The sequence below is a fragment of the Lepus europaeus genome, chromosome 16 (genome assembly GCF_033115175.1).
Source record: "Lepus europaeus isolate LE1 chromosome 16, mLepTim1.pri, whole genome shotgun sequence".
Taxonomy (NCBI): domain Eukaryota; kingdom Metazoa; phylum Chordata; class Mammalia; order Lagomorpha; family Leporidae; genus Lepus; species Lepus europaeus.
Genome location: NC_084842.1, coordinates 50,176,559 through 50,195,712, shown reverse-complemented (window position 1 = coordinate 50,195,712; position 19,154 = coordinate 50,176,559). Strand labels below are relative to the sequence as shown.

At 47.6% G+C, this 19,154-nt stretch overlaps 1 protein-coding gene across 1 annotated transcript in view; it reads left to right on the top strand.

The window, feature by feature from the left end:
• Positions 1-4,927: 4,927 nt before the first annotated feature.
• Positions 4,928-19,154, top strand: part of CWH43 (cell wall biogenesis 43 C-terminal homolog) — a 57,648-nt gene continuing 43,421 nt past the window's right edge. Inside the window, exons 1-6 of the mRNA XM_062213087.1 lie at positions 4,928-4,978; positions 6,498-6,689; positions 11,596-11,716; positions 12,047-12,201; positions 14,767-14,968; positions 16,906-16,994. Coding sequence (XP_062069071.1) covers positions 4,936-4,978; positions 6,498-6,689; positions 11,596-11,716; positions 12,047-12,201; positions 14,767-14,968; positions 16,906-16,994 — 802 coding nt within the window. The 5' untranslated portion in view covers positions 4,928-4,935. The remainder of the gene's footprint in view (positions 4,979-6,497; positions 6,690-11,595; positions 11,717-12,046; positions 12,202-14,766; positions 14,969-16,905; positions 16,995-19,154) is intronic.

Below are 19,154 nucleotides of genomic sequence, written 5' to 3'. Positions count from 1 at the left end.
AAGTGGAGGAGGGTCTTTGATGAAAATCCACCCCCTGCACACTGAGTGATATTCTTGGCTCTGTAGTTGGGGAAAAAAGCCAGGAGTTATAGAAAGACTGCAGAAGGCAGTGAGAATGATCACAGGATGGGGATGTCACTGGTAGAATTGCCAACCATATTCTGAAGAGCCACTATATGCTTAGCACAAGGCCATCTATTAGGGGCAGGAGGTATACAGATGATAACACAAGTCACCATTTCCTGAGCACTGTGCATACCATAGGTGCTATGTTGAATGCCTCAGTCCTTCAGCTGTGGAACTCCCCTGAACAACCCTGGTAGTTTTCTGTAGCAGATCCTGAGAGCTGCTTATCAAAACTTGGCTGCTTTCTCTTTCTAGGCTCACAGCTAGACTGCATTTTCCAGACTCTCTTGCAGTAAGCTGTGATCAAACTGTTCAAGAGAAAAGATGCTAAAACCCAGAACTGAGCTCTGAGTAGAGGAGAAAAGATACTGCATCCTCAGTAGAAGTCAGATCTTCCCTAGCACTTAGCTTTGAAAGGGAACAAATTGTACAAGCACCTGCTGGGCACACAGCACTGAATCAGATGCTTTTTATGAGTGTATTCTAATGAAACTATGGTGGGCAAGAAAGAAGGAAAAAGCAGTATCTGAAGTTTTTAGTGTTGAAGTTTTTAGTTTTTAGTGAAGTTTTACGTGTTGAAGGATGGCTGGTCCTAAATGCCTGTAACTCGAACTGGAACATTTTAAAAACATATAGCTAGAAAGAAACGTAGTTCTAAAAGTCTTGTTGAGATGTCATTCACACACCATGTAGTTCACCTGTTTAATACACATACAGCAATGATTTTAGTATATTGAGAGTTGTGCAATGCATGTCTTCTTACAATTTTAGGACGTTTCATTTTCCTCTAAGAGGGGCTCTGCACTCATTAGTCCTCATTCTCTTTCTTTTTTTTTTTTTAAGATTTATTTATTTATTTGAAAGTCAAGAGTTACACAGAGAGAGGAGAGGCAGAGAGAGAGAGAGAGGGAGAGAGAAAGAGAGAGAGAGAGAAAGAGAGAGAGAGAAGTCTTCCATCCACTGGTTCACATCCCAAATGGCCACAATGGCTGGAGCTGAGCCGATCAGGAGCCTGGAGCTTCTTCTGGGTTTCCCATGTGGGAGCAGAGCCCAAGGACTTGGGCCATCTTCTACTGCTTTCCCAGGCCATAGCAGAGAGCTAGATTGGAAGTGGAGCAGCTGTGACTCAAACCGGTGCCTATTTGGGATGCTGACACTGCAGGTGGTGGCTTTACCCACTACACCACAGCCCCAGCAGCCTCATTCTCTTTCCAGCTGTCCCCACAACCCTATGAAATCATTAATGTTCTCTGAGTCACTATCACTGTGCCTATTTTGAACATTTCAAATAAATGGAATCATATGTGGTGTTGTGACTGGCTTCTTTCAGTTGGCAATAGGTTTTCGAGATCCAGACTTGTCACTGAGTATATCAGTACCTCGGCCCTTCCTATTGCTGAGTGATAGTCTATTGTGTGGCTGCATCACAATTTGCTTATCTGTATTCATTTGTTGTGCATTTATTTCTACTTTTTGGCTACTATGAAGAATGCTACTATGAACATTTGTGCACACATTCAGTATTTCTCTTGGCTATATACCCAGGAGTGGAACTGTTGAGTCATATGGCAACTGTAGGTTTCATTACATGAGGAACTGCCAGACTGATTTCCAAAGTGGCTGTGTGGCTTTATATTCCCACCAGCAGTATATGAGGGCTCTAATGTCTCTCCATTCTTGCAAACACTTGCCATTATCTTAGTTTTCTATTACAGCCACTGTAGTGTAAAGTGGTATCTTACTGTGGTTTTGATTTGCATTTCCTTGATGAAATTACTTTGAATGTCCTTTCCTCCACTTAATGGCTATGTGTATATCATCTTTGGAGAATAGTCTTTCAAATCCTTTGTCCATCTTTAAAATGGGTCTTTCTGTGTTGAGTTGTAATAGATTTTTATATATTCTGGATTCCAATCCCTTATCAGATACATGTTTTCTTCTTTGTAAAATTGAGTTATAATTCACACACCATGAAATTCCCTCTTTTAAAGTCTATATGTAGGGGCTGGCACTGTGGCACAGTAGGTTAATCCTCTACCTGCAGCACCGGAATCCCATATGGACACTGGTTCAAGTATTGGCCGCTCCTCTTCTGATCCAGCTCTCTATATGGCCTGGGAAAGCAGTAGAAGATGGCCCAAGTCCTTGGGCCCCTGTGCCCACATAGGAGACCCGGAAGAAGTTCCTGGCTCCTGGCTTCAGGTCAGCTCAGCTCCAGCCATTGTGGCCATTTGGGGAGTGAAACAGCAGATGAAAGACCTTTCTCTCTGTCTCTCCCGCTTACTGTCTGTTACTCTGTCTCTCAAATAAATAAATAAAATCTTTTTTTAAAGTGCATATCTGAATGGCTTTAGTATATTCACAGAGTTGGGGATCTATCAGCACAATCTAGTTTTAAGATTTCATCATCCAAAAAAGGATCCCCTTCCTCTAAGCAGTGACTCTATCTCTGCTCCCCCGCCAGGCCTGGCAACCACCACTGTTCTCTCTGGCACTAGGGGTTTTCCTATTCCAGACATTTCACATAGATGGGACCATCCAAGACATGGCCCTTTGGCCTTTTGTGCTTGGCTTCTTTCATTGAGAATAATGTTTTCTTTCTTTTTAATTAATTAATTTGAAATTTGAGAGACAGAGAAAGAAGGGGCAGAGAGAGAGAGAGAGCCCAACCCATTGGGTCACTCTCCAGTTGCCTGCAAAGAACCACAAATTCATTCCAGGTATCTCACAAGGGTGGCTGGGAGCCAGCCATCACCACTGCCTTCCAGAGTCTACATTAATAGGAAACTGGAGTTGAGAGTGGAGCCTCGACACACACTCAGCATTCTTATGTAGGATGTGGGTGTCCCACCCAGTGACCTATCTGCTAGGGCAGATACCTGGCCAGGATGTAATGTTTTCCAGATTCATCCATATGGTAGCAGGTGCCAGTCCTCCATTCCTGTTAATGGCTGAATAACAGACCATTGTGTGGATGTGCATTTTGTTTAGTTATTAGCTCTGAGCAGATTTTGGGGCCAACTCTGGCAGCAGTAGGGAAGAGAGCTGTGGCATGATGTCTGCCTGGGTCCTAGGGAGAGGGCGCTGGTTTCAGCCTGCCACACATTTCCCATCTTAATAGAGAAGCAGTGTGGCCGCTGCCCAGTGTGATCCAAGATGCTTGACAGGTAGAATTTCACTCTTGAGGAAAAATGGTACCTAATAGCGAGAATGTTTTCTTTTTTAAGGTTTATTTTTATTTATTTGAAAAGGAGAGAGAGAGAGAAGTCTTCCATCTGCTGGTTCACTTCCCACATGGCTGTCAAGACTGAACCAGGCTGAAGCCAGGAGCCACGTCACGGTCTCCCAAGTGGATGCAGGAGTCCATGCACTTGGGCCATTCTTTGCTGCTTCCCCAGGTGCATTAGCCAGGAGTTGGATCAGAAGTGGAGCAGCCGGATCTTGAACTGGTGTCCATATGAGATACCGGCATTTCGGAGGGGTGGGGGGGCGGAGCTTATCCTGCTGCCACAGCACCTGCCCCTAGAATGTTTTCTAAGAGACTCTCAAATGTTTGTAGGATGCTAAAAAGTCAGAGCTAGGAGGGTGGGAAAAGATAACACCAGGTCCTCTCTTTTTGTTTTCTTTCTCACTCCAAGATCATTCTTTTGCATGTGGATAATTTGTTACCCTGGAATCATTTTTTGAAAAGACTATTCTTTTTGCCATTTAATTGTCTTGGAAAACTTGTGGAAATCCTTTGACCCTGGATGGAAGGGTTTATTTCTGAACTCTCACGCTGTTGCCCTGTTCTTTGCCTCTCTGTGACTGAGAGTACTACCAAGGAAGTGATTAGGAACTTTTTGCTCCAAACTGCTATACTTACGGCAACAGTTGCTTTCTAGTGATTCTCTGTCATTGTTCGATTTCAGAGCAAACTCTCCATCAGTGATCAGCTCATCTGAAAACGTGAGAGTGAATTAAATAAATCGCTTTGTGGAAGTTCTAAAAAAGTTCGACACCCTGGCGTGTGCTAGCGTAGGAGCGAGAACCAGCCTAGTTCAGTCGTTGCATAAATTAGACGGCATCCGGCGTTCAGCCCAGGGCACTCGCGTTCCTCTCCACCACCCCACCACCCCCGCTCCGTCCCACCTCGAGCAAACATTGCTACTTTCCTAAAAGTCACAGAAAAGCCTGCGATCTCTAAGATGTTTGGCCACCTGAAGCTGAGAAGGAGTAGCGCGGGCCCCGGTGGCCCTCGCTGGAGCCCGCAGGCCTCGGGCGCGCCCGGCGAGGCCCCCAGAGCGCCGGAGGCGGTCCCGCAGTCCTCTCCCCGAGTCTGAGCCCGCGCCTCCTGTCTTCCCGCGAAGCACGCTGCGCGCCTCGTGTCAACCTGGGCATCCTCCACCCGGGGCTGCCTCTGTCCCCTCGTCCCCCGCGCCGGCTGCGCTCCACGCTGGGCGGATGGCCGGCGCCGGGACGCGCGTCCCCAGCAGCGCGCAGTCCCTCGGCAGGGGCGGCGGACGCCCGCGAGCGCCCAGGGCCCTGGCAGAAGCAGCGGCGCCCAGGCAGCGCGGGGACGAGGAGCGCCCGCGGCGGCGCAGCGCACACAGGTGGCGCTGGGCTGGGCGTGGTGGGAAGAGCAGCGCAGGAGCCGCCCCACTCCGCCTGGGCTCCACACGTGGGCCGGAGTGCGGGAGTGCGGGAGTGCCGGAGGGCGGACGGCGGCTCGGCGCGGGGTCGTGGGGCGCCGACGCTGGTCCCGGGGAACTCTGCGGCGGAGTCCGGCCGGCGCGGCTTTCCTAGAAAGCGCCGCTCTACGCCGCGAAGATGCCCTCGCTGTGGAAGGAAATCGTCCTGGAGACCCTCCTGGGTAAGCGGAAGCCGCCCCGCGCGGTGCGCTCCAGGGCTCCGGCTCCCCTAGCCCGGTGCGGAGCCGCGGCGCTCGGCCCGGTTGGCTGAGCTCCGGGGGGGAAGAAGAGAGCGTCCGGGCCCAGATTGGAGATGCTTATCGTCCCCGGGAACTTTAGCTACCGAAGGGCATCCAAGAGAAGATCGCAATGGAGGTTTCCGAAGCCGAGCGCTGCGTGCGCGGCACCTGCAGAAGGCGTCGCCCCGGGATGGCGAGATCCTCGCCTGTCCACGCGGCTGGTACCGGCCCCGAAAACCCCACCCATGAACTTGAAGTTTAACTCAGAGCGGTTCGGCCTGAACGGGCACTCATTTTCCCCAGGCTCAAGTGGTCTGGGTGGCAGCTGCACACTTGGGCATTTGTCCCGAATCGCAGTGTGAAGCCTCGTGTGGTCACCAGTTTTGCAGTACCCGGGGTAGTTCCTGGGGGCGATTCTTTCGGAGCTGCTATGATTAAAACCAGAATTGCCAGAATCCTATGGCCCATTTTTGAGCTGGACCCGAAACGTGGCGTCTGAGCCATTTTTCTAGACCATGAGATTCTGGGAGCTGGTAGTTCTCAGGGGGCCTCCGATGGCATTTTTCTGGCTCAACCTGAATCTTACTACCAGTTGGGAGATGTAAACCATCAGCTCTCAATAAGCTTCTCGGGTGCTAGACACTCTGTGTACTTGATCTCAATCTGTCTACCAGCTCTGTGAGGCAGTCACAAGTCCTGGTTTGTTGATTAAGAAAGGATGTTGAAAAGTAACTTGGGGGAAAGTTACCAGGCAGGTGGTTAGAGGGCTCCCCGTTCGTAGCCAAATGACTTGGGTTTAAGTTCAGTCCCCTACCATTTGCTACATGTGTGATCTAATGACTTAACTTTCTGTGTCTCTCAAGGCTGGTTGCTTTTTGTTCTGGCTTAGCTTGTTTGGTTGTTTATTTGTAAGAGAGGGGTAGAAACAGTGTCCACTTCATAGGCCATGGGGTTGTGTGAGGCCTGAGAGAGGTGAGCCCCGCACCTGGGCAGTGCCCGTCTGGGATGATTTTGATTGCACAAGACTGCCCAGTCTAGTCGTTGGTGGAGGTGTAGCTGACTTCAGATCTGGCTCTGCCTCCCAAGGGTTGGGTTTAAATTGGTCTACATCAGGGGAAACTAACTGATGGCTGCCCAAGTCAAGTGCTTTAGGATGCCGCCCAGGGTGGGAGGAGGCAGCCCTGCTGCTGGGAACTGTCATATTTTTCATTATAAATGGCTCAACTGAGTTAAGGGACTATTTCCTTATAGGGTCCCAACAGGAAGCCAAATATGGCTCATGTGGTCCAATGGAAAAAGGCCTTACTGAGGGATTTGATTAAAGGAACAGGTGGAGGCCATTGCCAAGCTCAGTCTGTGGGGTAGGGGAGGAATTCTGCTCCTGGAACCCAGGGGAGGCAGCAGGGTTATTGTCAGAAACAACCAAAGGAACATCCTTTCTCTTTTATTATATTTTTAATAGGCTATGTTTCTTGGTCTCTCTACCATGACTTGGGACCGATGATCTATTACTTTCCCCTGCAAACACTAGAGCTCACTGGGCTGGAAGGTTTCAGTATAGCTGCTCTTTCTCCAATATTCCTGACAATTGCTCCTTTCTGGAAATTGGTTAACAAGAAGTGGATGCTAACTCTGCTGCGGATAATCACTGTGGGTAAGGTTTCAAAAATGTTTCCTTTACATTTTTTTTAAAGTTAAAAATCAAGTAAAATGGTGCAGATTGTCCCTTGAAATGCTAAATGACTGAATCAAAACGGAAAGATTTCATTTTCCTGGACTACCTTAGCAAAATTTTCATAAAAGTAGAAAGCTAGGTTGAATCAGTATATTCTGCATTCTACAGTTTCTGCCTAAAAAATCACTGAAATGAGAAAGGAAAGATACCTTGGAAAACAGTTAATTCTTTTGTTTGTTTGAAAGAGTTATGGGGTGAAGGGGAGGGAGGGAGAGAGAGGAGAGAGAGAGAGAGAGAGAGATAGATTGAGATTGATTTTCCATCTGCTGATATACTCCCAAGATGGCCCCAGTGGTTAGCACTGGGCCAGACTGAAGCCAGGGGCTTCTTCTGGGTTTCCCCATGTGGGTGGCAGGGGTCCAAGCATTTGATTCATCCTGTGCTGCTTTTCCCAGGCCATCAGCCAGGAGCTGGATCAGAAGTGGTGCAGCCAGACATGAGCCAGCTCCCAAATGGGATGCCAGTGTTGCAGGAGGTGGCCTTACCTGCTATGCCACAATGCCATCCCTTCTGCCCTTTTAAAGATTTATTTATTTAAAAGGTAGAGTGACATAGAGGGAGAGGGAAGAAAGAGAGGGAGCAATCGCACAAGTGAGTGAGCTTCCAACTGCTGGTTCACTCCCAGGATGCCTGCAATCTCTGGGGCTGGGCCAGACCAAAACCAGGAGCATGGAACACCATCCAGGTCTGCCATGTGAGTGGCAGGAACCCAAGTATTAGGGCCATCAACTACTTCCTTCCAGGATGCATTAGCAGGAATCAGGATCAGAAGCTCAGGTACTCCAGTATGGAATGCAGGCTTCCCAAGCAGTGGCTTAACCCACTGTGCCACAGCCACCCCCCCCCACCCCCCCCAGCTCTTGGATATATTGTGTTCTTCCCAAATTCGTTACATAACACTGCAGGAACATAAAAGTTATGCATGTCAGTTACCACAATGAGCAAACAAGCCAAGACAAATATGTACAGTTCTTTGAGTTAAAGCTTGTCTACAAACCAGTTACAGAAGAAGACCAACAACTCCATGGAAAAGGCAAAAGATACGACTAGTTCATTGGAAAGACAATGTAACTGGTTCTTAGTAGTGTATAAAATGTATGCAATGTAACTTACACACACAGGTGCAGTTTCACAGACAGCCTGTGAAGAACAAAGTCTGACTTCAGTGTGTTCAGTGTGGGAGAACAGGTACTCACATGTTGCTGGCAGGATTGTGAATTGGCACAAGCTGTGTAGAGGGTAATTTTCCAGTCTTCATGAAAGTTACAAAAATGTACGCAACCTTAAACTTCACATTTCCATTTCTAGTCATATAGATACACATGTGGAAAATACTAAACATCCAAGATTATTTAATCATTATAGTAACCCAAGTGTCGTCTTTCAGGGATAGGTTAAATACAATATGGCAGTGAAGCAGAGTACTATAGAATACTATGCAGCTTGTAACAAAGAAGGAGAATATTATTTATATAATAAGATGCAATGGTTGGGCTGGTGCCGTGGCTCACATGGCTAATCCTCTGCCTGTGGCACTGGGACACCGGGTTCTAGTCCCGGTTGGGGCACTGGGTACTAGTCCTGGTTGCTCCTCTTCCAGTCCAGCTCTGTGCTGTGGCCCAGGAGGGCAGTGGAGGATGGCCCAAGTGCTTGGGCCCTGCACCCACATGGGAGACCAGGAGGAAGCACCTGGCTTCTGGCTTTGGATCGGCGCAGCGCCGGCCATAGCGGCCATTAGGGGAGTGAACCAGCGGAAGGAAGACCTTTCTCTTTGTCTCTCTCACACTGTCTATAACTCTCTCTCTGTCTCTCTCTCTCACTGTCTAACTCTGCCTGTTAAAAAAATAAAAATAAATAAATAAAAATAAAAAAAGATGCAATGGTCTTCAATATATTAAGTGAAAAAAGGAATAAATTATTGAGTAGTGCACGCAGGGTGCTAACATTTGTTGAGAAAAGTTCAAATGGAAATGTACTTAGTATTTCATTAAATATGAATTAAATATCTCTAAGGGATTCAAGAAATAGCATTTTTGAAAGAAATTGATTTATTTATTTGAAAGAGTTACAGAAAGAGAGGCAGAGACAGAGAGAGAGAGAGAGAGAGAGAGAGAGAGAGAGAGAGAATCTTCTGTCCACTAATTCCCCCAGATGGCCGCAACAGCCACTGTGGAAGCCAGGAGCCAGGAACTTCATCCAGGTCTTCCCCATGGGTGGCAGGGACCATCTTCCACTATATTCCCAGGCACTTTAGCAGGGAGCTGGAGCAGAAGTAGGGCAGCTGGGACTTGAATCAGCGCTCATACGGGATGCTGGCATTGCAGACAGTGGCTTAACCCATCGCACCACAGCACTGGCTCCCAGATTACATTTTAGCTGCTACTTGGATGGAGAATATAGTCTCTAAAGACAGGTATTGAGGGAAAACTTTGCACTGGATACCCTTTATACCTTTGGAATTCTGAATTTGAATATATCACTTTGGCAAAAAGTAACAAGGAAAATTTTAGGGTATACTTACTATCACAAATAAGTGAGATTTTTATTATCAATACACACTAAGAACCCCTGGAAGAATACTGGTAGTGACAAAGGAAGAAGATGAGGTTATGGAAAATAGATTTAAAAAGCAAAAAGCCCAGGTCCCAGCCTGGTGAAGCTGTCATTGAACACTTGGAACTTCTTGTCCTGCTCTGATTCAGCTGGTTTCCCTGTTTTCCAATGGCTTTTGTTCCTAAGCCACGCTGTGCAGTTCTTCTGTCTGGAGATGGTCATTTGACTTTTTCAGAAGTGCCAGGAAATCACTGGGAAATTTCTGGCTGTTTTCTGTGAGTCCCAGAAGAAGGCAGAACACAGCTGGTGCCGTGAGTCCCCCCATGAAGGTATAAAACTCTTGTTTTCAAAGCAGCCTGGGCTTAGAAAGAAGAGTGGAAAAGACTCCTGAAAATTGTGCCCTTTACAGAGATGGCGTCCGTGGAGGTGAAAGGTGTGTCAAATGATCGTGGAAATTTTCAGCTCAAGAGATCATTGGAAGGAAGCCTTTGACTTCAGTGGTCGCTGCCTAGAATTTCCTTAGATGAATCACCGTGGCCTGGGGCTTGTCAGATTCGTGCCCCCAGGAGTGGCCGCATCAGTGGCACCTTATCACCGTCTGCTCAGTGCTATCTGTGCAGGCCCCCAGTCCCCAGCTGAGCAGTTACTGGGCAGATTTTCATGGTTCAACTCCAGCTCTGGCCCAGTAACTTCTGGGAGGGCTGTGATGTAAGACAGGTTTGGGGTGGGTATGGTAGCTGACTGTGATGTTTCCTGCTGTTCCTCTTGCTCCATCCTCGTCCGTGGCAACCCACCCACCACGAATGGGAGTAGAGTAGGGAAGGAAAGTGACTCAGGAAGCCATTTGCTGCCATGTACCCTTCCAAGGAACCATTGTGCTTTGCTAATGCTGCGCAGCGGCTGTCATAGCCATGGTTTGCCTTAAACTCCCTTCTAATGTGCCTTAGGGGCCTGAAGCAGCTTTGTGAGTCTAAGGCACTCTTACACACCCACGAGGTGGGATAGTGTTACGCACTACCTTACCTTTGGCACCCCAGATATGTTAGGGTAATTACTATGTAATTAATATGAACCTAGTTCACACTCCCATTAATTTACGTTATTTTTGATCTTCAAGATTTTGAGTCACTAGGGTAGCTATAATCAAAAAGACAGACAACAACAAGTGTTAACAAGGATGTGGAGACATTGAAACCTTCACCTGTTGCTGATAGAAATATAAGAAATGTGTTCTAGTCCCGGTTGCTCCTCTTCCAGTCCAGCTCTCTGCTGTGGCACGGGAAGGCAGTGGAGGATGGCCCAAGTGCTTGGGCCCCTGCACCTGCATGGGAGACCAGGAAGAGGCACCTGGCTCCTGGCTTCGATCAGCATAGCTCTGGCCATAGCGGCCATTTGGGGGGTGAACCAACGGAAGGAAGACCTTTCTCTCTGTCTCTTTCACTGTCTAACTCTATGTGTCAAATAAATAAATAAATAAATTTTTAAAAAAGAAATGTAATAAATGTATATGTATCAATACATATATGTATATGTATTGATAGAATATATGTTGCTGATAGAAATATAAGAAATGTAATAAGAAATGATACAGCTGTTTTAGCAAATAATTTGGCAATTCCTCAGAATGTTAAACAGAGTTATTATAGGAAATAACTAATCCACTCTTAGGTAAATACCCCTCCAAAAAAACAAAAACCCAGGTCCACACAGGAACTTGTACACAAATGTTCATAACATCATTATTCATAAAAGCCAAAAAATGAGAAACAACCTGAATGTGCATCAGTCAATGAATGGATAAATAAAAGGCAGTCTGTCCATGCAGGGGAATATTATTTAGCCACAAAAAGGAATGAAGTACTGATGCCTGCTACACCATGGGTGAACCTTGGATCCATCATCTTAAGGGAAAGAAGCAGTCACAAAATACCATACATTGTATTATTCTATTTATATTAATTGTCCAGATTAGGACAAATCCACACGGACATGAAGTAGATTAGTGACTGGCAGACGCTGGGAGCTGGGAGAAGAGGGAGTGGGCAATGACTATTAATAGGTATGGGATTTATTTGGGGAGTGACTAAAGTACTCTGGAATAAGAGAGTGGTGGTAGTTGCGTAGCTTTTATGATTAAACTAAAAGCCCTCGGGTTGAGTTGAATAAGATGGTGCTTTTTAAACTCTCTTTGGGTGTAAAGATTTGCCAGACGTAAATCGAGTCCCAGAGCGTACTTGCCAGAAATGCTCAGCTCTCCTCCATCTGTTTGTAGGCAGCATAGCGTCCTTCCAGGCTCCAAACGCCAACCTTCGGCTGGTGGTCCTCGCGCTTGGCGTGTCTTCCTCGCTGGTGGTGCAGGCCGTGACTTGGTGGTCAGGGAGTGCTTTGCAAAGGTACGGTTCCTACCTTATGCACCTGTAGACACAGAAGCGTGATCCCTTAGCAAGGGGACCCTCGGGGCCTACAGATTCAGGCTGTAGATGGCCTTGTAGAACTCCCCTTCCTTCCTTTCTATAAAACCAATACGTGAATACTTGCTATCAATCTCAAAAATATTTTTAGCATTAATGAAGAACAACGAGTTGCCTGATGGGCTGGGTGAAGGCTAAGTCAAATAGATGATTGACAGTTACCATCAGACTGAACCTTTAAAACTCTCAATGGACACAGTATATTGAATTCACATGAAAAAGTCTTTAAAAAAAATATGTTTGCACTTACAGATACCACAGGCTCTGGGGATTCATTTTGGGACAGATTCTTCTCCTGGTGCTTCGCATATGGTACGCTTCACTGAACCCGGTCTGGAGCTACCACACATCCAACAGAGTGATTCTGACATTAAGTACCATAGCCACGCTTGAGCGCATCGGCGCAGGTAAGAGGATGCCCAGTTAACGCAGGGATTTCCTTTCACGGAGTTGACTTTTCCCATACAGAAGGAGCAGGTCTTGAAAAGAAACTCTAGGGAAAGAGTTGGTCTGTGTACATCTCCGTTTCAGCTTGCCTCCTCTCTGAAATAGCAACTGGTGCAGCCAGGGCGCTGTTCTCTAAGCGGGAGGCGCTCTTCGTGTGTCAGCAGAGACAGAGTGAAGAGAGAACCATCTCTGGCTTGTGTCACGTGTCAGTGGGACCCTCGGATCAGGCAGGCCTCACACGCGCAGCTCCTGTGCCGCTCTCCCCTTCCTTGGACCAATCCCCGCTGACCCCAGGACCTCTCCAGCTCTCCACAAGTTACTCTGATCTCTTGCTGTGGGAACTGCATGCATGCCCCCCCCCCCTGGAGTCTGATGCTCCAGATTTGAAGCTTGAAAAGAAAGGGGGGGCCGGTGCCGTGGCTCACTTGGTTAATCCTCCTCCTACAGCACCGGCATCCCATATGGGCGCCGGGTTCTAGTCCCAGTTGCCCCTCTTCCAGTCCAGCTCTCTGCTGTGGCCCGGGAGGGCAGTGGAGGATGGCCCAAGTGTTTGGGCCCTGCACCCCATGGGAGACCAGGGTAATCACCTGGTTCCTGCCTTCGGATCAGCACAGCGCGCCGGCCGCAGCGTGGCGGGCATTGGAGGGTGAACCAATGGAAGGAAGACCTCTCTCTCTCTCTTTCTCTCTCTCTCTCTCTCTCACTGTCTATAACTCTACCTGTCAAATAAAAAAAAAAAAAAAGAAAAGAAAAGAAAGGGGACATCTCACATATTCATACCACCGGACTCTCGCGTGCGCTGATGTTCTCCAAGACAGACACATGCCCAAGCTCGGTGTTTCCACCATAGGCTCAGTTGAGACTCCTCTGAAAAGGAGACAGAGCTGCTGCTGACTTCTCGTTGCCTCGCTCCTGGCTTTCTGTGGAGCTCTCAGTGGGTCGCTGTGCCTTTGGAAACCCAAGGGGGAATCTCAGAAGAGATGAATGGAAGTTTCGAGGGTGTTTGCTCACCATGAGCAAAGTGCTGGTCGAATACTGCTCTGGCCCCAATTTTGGCATGGAACAGAGGCAATGAGAACAGGGAGACTCTGTGCAAGTAAACTGGCCACGTGACCTTAAAATGAGTTGGAACATCTAGAGCTCAGCCTAGTGCCCTGATGTAAGTTTTGTATTTCATTAAAAACAATCACCCCGGAGGTGGGAACTCGGCAGCACGTTTCTCAGAGCCAGACTGATAAGGATCAAAGCCTCAGGATTGCTTACAATTCTTGAATCAAATTTTCTTTTTGTCTCTTCTCTGTTTTAAGTTTATGCGACATGGTTGCTGGCCGTCAGTCCATGCCTCTGCTTCTGTCTGGGCACTCATGTCCAGTCCTGACAGTCCTGACACTTCCCTGGCTACCCCCGGGTATCTAAACATGGCCTTTTTTTTTTTTTTTTTTTTTAATGATTTTATTAGAAGACTTGTTGGCTGCCTAGGATGGAGTCACCTACTGTGAATGGAGTCACTACTATGCTGTGTTTAACTCAGGCGGGTCAGGTTAGATTCTTCTTTTCTGAAGGTCTTCTCCCTAACCCCAGGCCCTGGCCTCCCTTCTGTCTTCACCACCCTCTCCTCCCCCACCCCCATCCTCCCAGCTCTCAGCTCTGCCTCTCCTTCCTCTGGTCCCCTCGTTGTGAGAACAGCTTTTCCTTCCTTGGAACTCCCAGCTTCCAGCTGCACAGACTGACCCCAAGGCTTCCTTGTGTCCTCAGAGGACTTCACAGTGTCACAAGCAGCTGCCCAGCAGGTCCTCTCTGTTCTGCCAGAGGACATTCCCCTCTGGCATTTGTTCTAGTTGTTACACGTTTGTGTGTGAGATCATGAATGCAATGACTTGGGACCTCCTGGTCAAACTGTACCATGATGTTTTACAGGTAAGGAGCCAGCCTGGGTCAGCTTCAATCCCAGTGTCTCTTTGTGGCCTTGGATGAGTTGTCTGATCCCCCAGGCCTGTCTTCTAATCTGCACAATGGGATTTGTGAAGATTGGATGAATAAATACAAAGGGCTCGGAAGAGGGCTCGGTGCACAGTAACTGCTCAGCCAAGGCAGGCACCACTATTACTCTGGTACACTGAGGGCGGGAGGCTGGGGAATCTTGTTCTCTGGAGCCGGGTATACAAGAAGTATTCCACTCCAGGTGGACTGCATCTCCCTGAACGTGTCACTCAGTTTTTCAGGATGTGTTTTTGCTCATACCATCAACTTCACACGAAGCAAATAACGCTGCATTTTCAGTTGTCAAATTCCAAACTGCTTGTTCTCCCTAAACCATGCCTCACCCAGCCTGCCTGAAGTCGTCTCTCCCACTGAACAGCTGGCAGCACATTGTGCATTGGATCGTAGTCCCATGTTCATATCCCCTTCTAAAGTCAGCTTCTTGAAGCCAGGGACCATTTCCTCCTTCCTAGAAGTCTGTTAAAATCAGAGGGAAAATGTCCATGCAACTGAACTTTGTCTATTTTTTTTAAAAAAAATTCTAGATGGTGACTGCAGTAAACCCAAAGGAAGGAAGACCAGCGAGGCAGCCAAGGGAGGGGCCTCCAGGCCTCACTGGCCATTGGCAGGGGCTGCCTTCGGTAGCCTTTTGTTCCTCACCCACTGGATTTTTGGAGAAGTCTCTCTTGTTTCCAGATGGGCAGTGAGTGGTCATCCCCATACAGGACCAGATCCTAACCCATTTGGGTGAGTTTGGGTTTGGAAGAAATCAAGAAATCGGCAGTTATGGTTGGAGGAAGAAACACATCCTTTGCCAGACACTAGATCCATGCTTGCCAGAGAGTTCCCATTCCATTCTCCTTAGATAGCAGAGATGTTACAGGCGAGTCCTGTGTACTCTGGACACGAGGAGCAGAAGGGTACTTGCCCCTGTGCTGAAGGGTTGCTGGAAAGCAGATGGTGGAGGATCCGGGCTGTGCGCAGCTAAGGGAGAGGTTAATAGAGCTCCTGCCTCGGCACTCTGAGGAATCCCATGTAAAGGAAGTTTCTCGGGGGCAGGGAATGTCCAGCCTGCTTGCCCATGTCCTCCAGGCCCTCTGCTACAGTTATGGACATTTGGTACACAAGACCACTGTGCCTTGACAAGAAAATGCTTTGCCTCCCAGTATTCTCCTCTGCAAGATGGGGATAATAGCAGCATTTTCCTTACAGGCTTGAGAGGATTAAATGGGTAATAATACAGGGGAGGGGTAGGCATTTGGGACAGTGGTTAAGATGCTGCTCAGGATGCCTGCATACCATATCAGAGTGTCTGGGTTTGAGTCCCGGCTCTGCTTCCCATTCCAGCTTCCTGCTAATAATGCTCACTCACCCTTAGAGGCAGCAGGTGGTAGTTCTAGTACTTGGATCCCTGCCACCCTTGTGGGAGATGTGGGTTGAGTTCCTGGCTCGTGACTTCAGCCTGGCCCAGCCCCAGCTGCTACAGTCATTGGAAGACTGAACCACCGAGTGGTAAATTGCTTTCTGTCTGTCTCTCTGCCTTTCAAATAAAAGGGAAAAAAATACATTAATATAAAAACTGATACAGATCAAAATCTTAAACCAGTGCCTTTTATGAAGTAAGTACTCTATTTTTTAAGTGTACTTCATGTTACAGCTAGTGATTGAATGTCACAATGTGGTTACAGATGCCTCTGGATTTCTGCCTAAACTTTAATTTCTTTTTTCCTCCTCTTAAAAGAGTTTGCCGCGATAGCAGAAAGAAACATTTTGAGGTGCTTGATTTTTAAAAAAAATTCCAACTGTCATTTTTTTTTAATAAGAGATCTATTTATTTACTGGAGAGGCAGAGTTACAGACACTAGATCCATGCTAGCCAGAGAGTTTCTCTCTGTCTTCCTTACAGGCTTGAGATGCCTGCATACCATATCAGAGTGTCTGGGTTTGAGTCCTGGCTCTGCTTCCCATTCCAGCTTCCTGCTAATAAGGGGAGACAGAGAGAAAGGCCTTCCATCCTCTGGTTCACTCCCCAAATGGCCACAATGGCCAGAGCTATGCCAATATGAAAACAGGAACCAGGAGCTTCTTCCCAGTCTCCCACGTAGGTGCAGGGGCCCAAGGACTTGGGCTGTCTTTGCTTTCCCAGGCCATAGCAGAGAGCTAGATTGGAAGTGGAGCATCCAGGAAATGAACTGACACCTGTATGGGATTCCAGTGTTGCAAGTGGAGGTGGCAGCCCCACAGCTGTCAATTTATTTATCACGCTGACACAGGAAAGCAGAGATTAGAAAAGGGCAGTATTGAGGTGCAGAGAAACAAAAGAACAAACTAAAACGAACTCTTCCTAATGACTTTCTCATTTTGTCTTTGGCAGAGTCATTGAAAATGCCATATGGCTAATATGAACTGTAATTTAATAGACTGAGAATTACTGAACAATTACTGTGTTGACATTGACTATGAAACACTACAGATATCATTTATGTCAAGTAGAGTTTTTGTGACTTCAGTGTTTGGAAGCTGTGCGATGTTGGTTCAGTGGGCTCTCATTATCTCACTGGTTGTTTCACACTTACATTATCTCTTGGGTATACCTAGAGGTAGGAGGTATATTTCTGTTTTATATCTGGGTCAATGAAATTTTAATAACATCAGATGTCTCATAACATGTTGTTTTTCCACAGAGGGGCAGTTCTGGTGGGCTTTGCAAGTGGATTGATGCTTTCAGCTTATCCGTGGTTTCATGCTGCTGGTTTAATCTGGTGGGCTACAGGTAGGTAGAATTTATGTGCAGGTATGCCATCATTGACTTTCGTTACCCAACTTACTTGCAAGCATGTGCAACTGGACTGGAAGCAGGTGCAACCACACAAATGTGCTGTTGCCAGGTGGGCTGTTAAACCAGCTGCAGCAGCTATAGCCCCCTGTCACCAAGGCCGGGGGTGACCACCTGCTCCAGGCTGCAGCTTCCTCCTTCTGCGTCTGTCCACTCCCCCAGATTGTACTCCCACAGTACTACCTTCATGTTCCTGGTTGTTAAACCCCATATTCCCCTCCAGATTCCTTGCTTCTCTGTGTTTCACAAATGTGCTCCTCTGGGATTCCAAAATGAATCTCCTCAGTGGGGCTGGTGCTGGGCAAAGTTGGATCAAGAGGCCAGTGGTTGCAGGGGGAGGGGTGGTGTTGTGGCGCAGTGTGTAGAGCTGCTGCCTGGAGAACTGGCATCCCATATGGGCGCCAGTTTGAGTCCCGGCTGCTCCACTTCCGATCCAGCTCCTTGCTAATGTGTCTAGGAAAGCAGCGGAGGATGGCCCAAGTCCTTGTGCCCCTGCACCCCATGTGGGAGACCAGGGAGAAGCTCCTGGCTCCTGGCCTTCCCAGCTCCAGCCATTGTGGCCATCTGGGGAGTGAACAAGTAGATGGAAGATCCCTTTTTCTCTGTCTCCCTGCCCTTGAAATACAGTGAAAATAAGTTTAAAAATTTTAAAGAAATTCTTCAATTTCTCTTCCTCTTTTATACATAACGGTTTAGCTCTCCATCCTTCTACCGAACTTTGGAGTCTACCTGAACTATTTCTTCCCAGGTCCTCGTCCTCCTGGGGCTGCCTGAGCAATTGGTTGTCGTCATGTTGAGCTGTCTTCACTGGCTTGTGTGTTTTCCAGTAGGCACTCGTTCTGGGGTCTGTGGCTGTTTGTGTGCGTGTGGGAGTCCCCTTTCTTCTCCTCAGAGAGCTGCCTCATGGGATTCCTCAGGAACAGAGCCAGAGCCGTTGTGAACACCGAGTTTGCAAGCGGCATAACCTGTGTGCAGTTTGGAGCAGGGAAATGGAAATGCACTGAAGAGTTGTCCCGCGTTTGTGGGGTACCTCGAGACGTTTGTGAGGAAAATAGGATTAACAGATAGGTTTGTGGTGGTACAAAATTTTTTAAAGTCCATGCATAGTTTTTTTTCATAACATATACTCTGCGTAGGCTTTTTGAAGACTCTTTTTTCATAGGATGTAAGCTAAGTGCTTTTTGGGCAGATAATTAGCTGCTTCCTTCTAAACGTGGGAAAACTGAGGACCATGGAGACATAGGCTGTTGGTTAAAGAACAGAAGAGCTGGGGAACTGCAGTCCTTTTTCCCCAGCTAAATAAGGTCGGATCTTTGAGTCAGACCGATCTAGTTTTGCTACGTCTCTGAACTATTAAGTAGCCGTCTTAAAGACTCTCAGGGCACGCAGATTTCAGGCTTCTGATAATCTGTTCACGGTCGAGTGCAGCAGGGCCATCACTCATGAGCTGCAGCTCCCTTCCTAATGGCCTGCTCGCCTGAAATAAGTTGGAGCTCCCACTGAATTATCTGGAGATGGTGCCCGCTTCTCACCGATTCATCTCGGAAAACCACGTGGTGAAGCAGAGTGTAGCAAAAGGAGCCATATTTCCCCGTTGCAGGCTGAGGCTGACAATCTCAAACTGGGGACTCAGCATGAGATTCGTTATGGCAATAACAGAAGAATTTCATAAACGTGCCGGCCCCAGCAGGTCCCTTTTTTATTTTTTTGACTATTAGGTTTTGAATTTATAGCCTACTTAAAAATACAATTTTAGTGGGGTTAAAAATATATAAATATATAGATTAAGCCTCCACCTGCAGCATCTGCATCTCATATGGGCGCCGGTTCATGTCCTGGCTGCTCCTCTATTGATCCAGCTTTCTGCTATGGCCTGGGAAGGAATTGGAAGATGGCTCAAGTCTTGGGTCCCTGCACCCATGTGGGAGACCGGAAAGAAGCTGCCGTGGCACCAGGAGCTTTGGCTCAGCCCAGCTCAGTTCATTGTGGCCATTTGGGGAGTGAACCAGCAGATGCAAGACCTTTCTCTCTCTCTCCCCCCTCTCTGTCTATGACTCTGCCTCCCAAATAAATAAACAAATCTTTTAAAAAATTAGG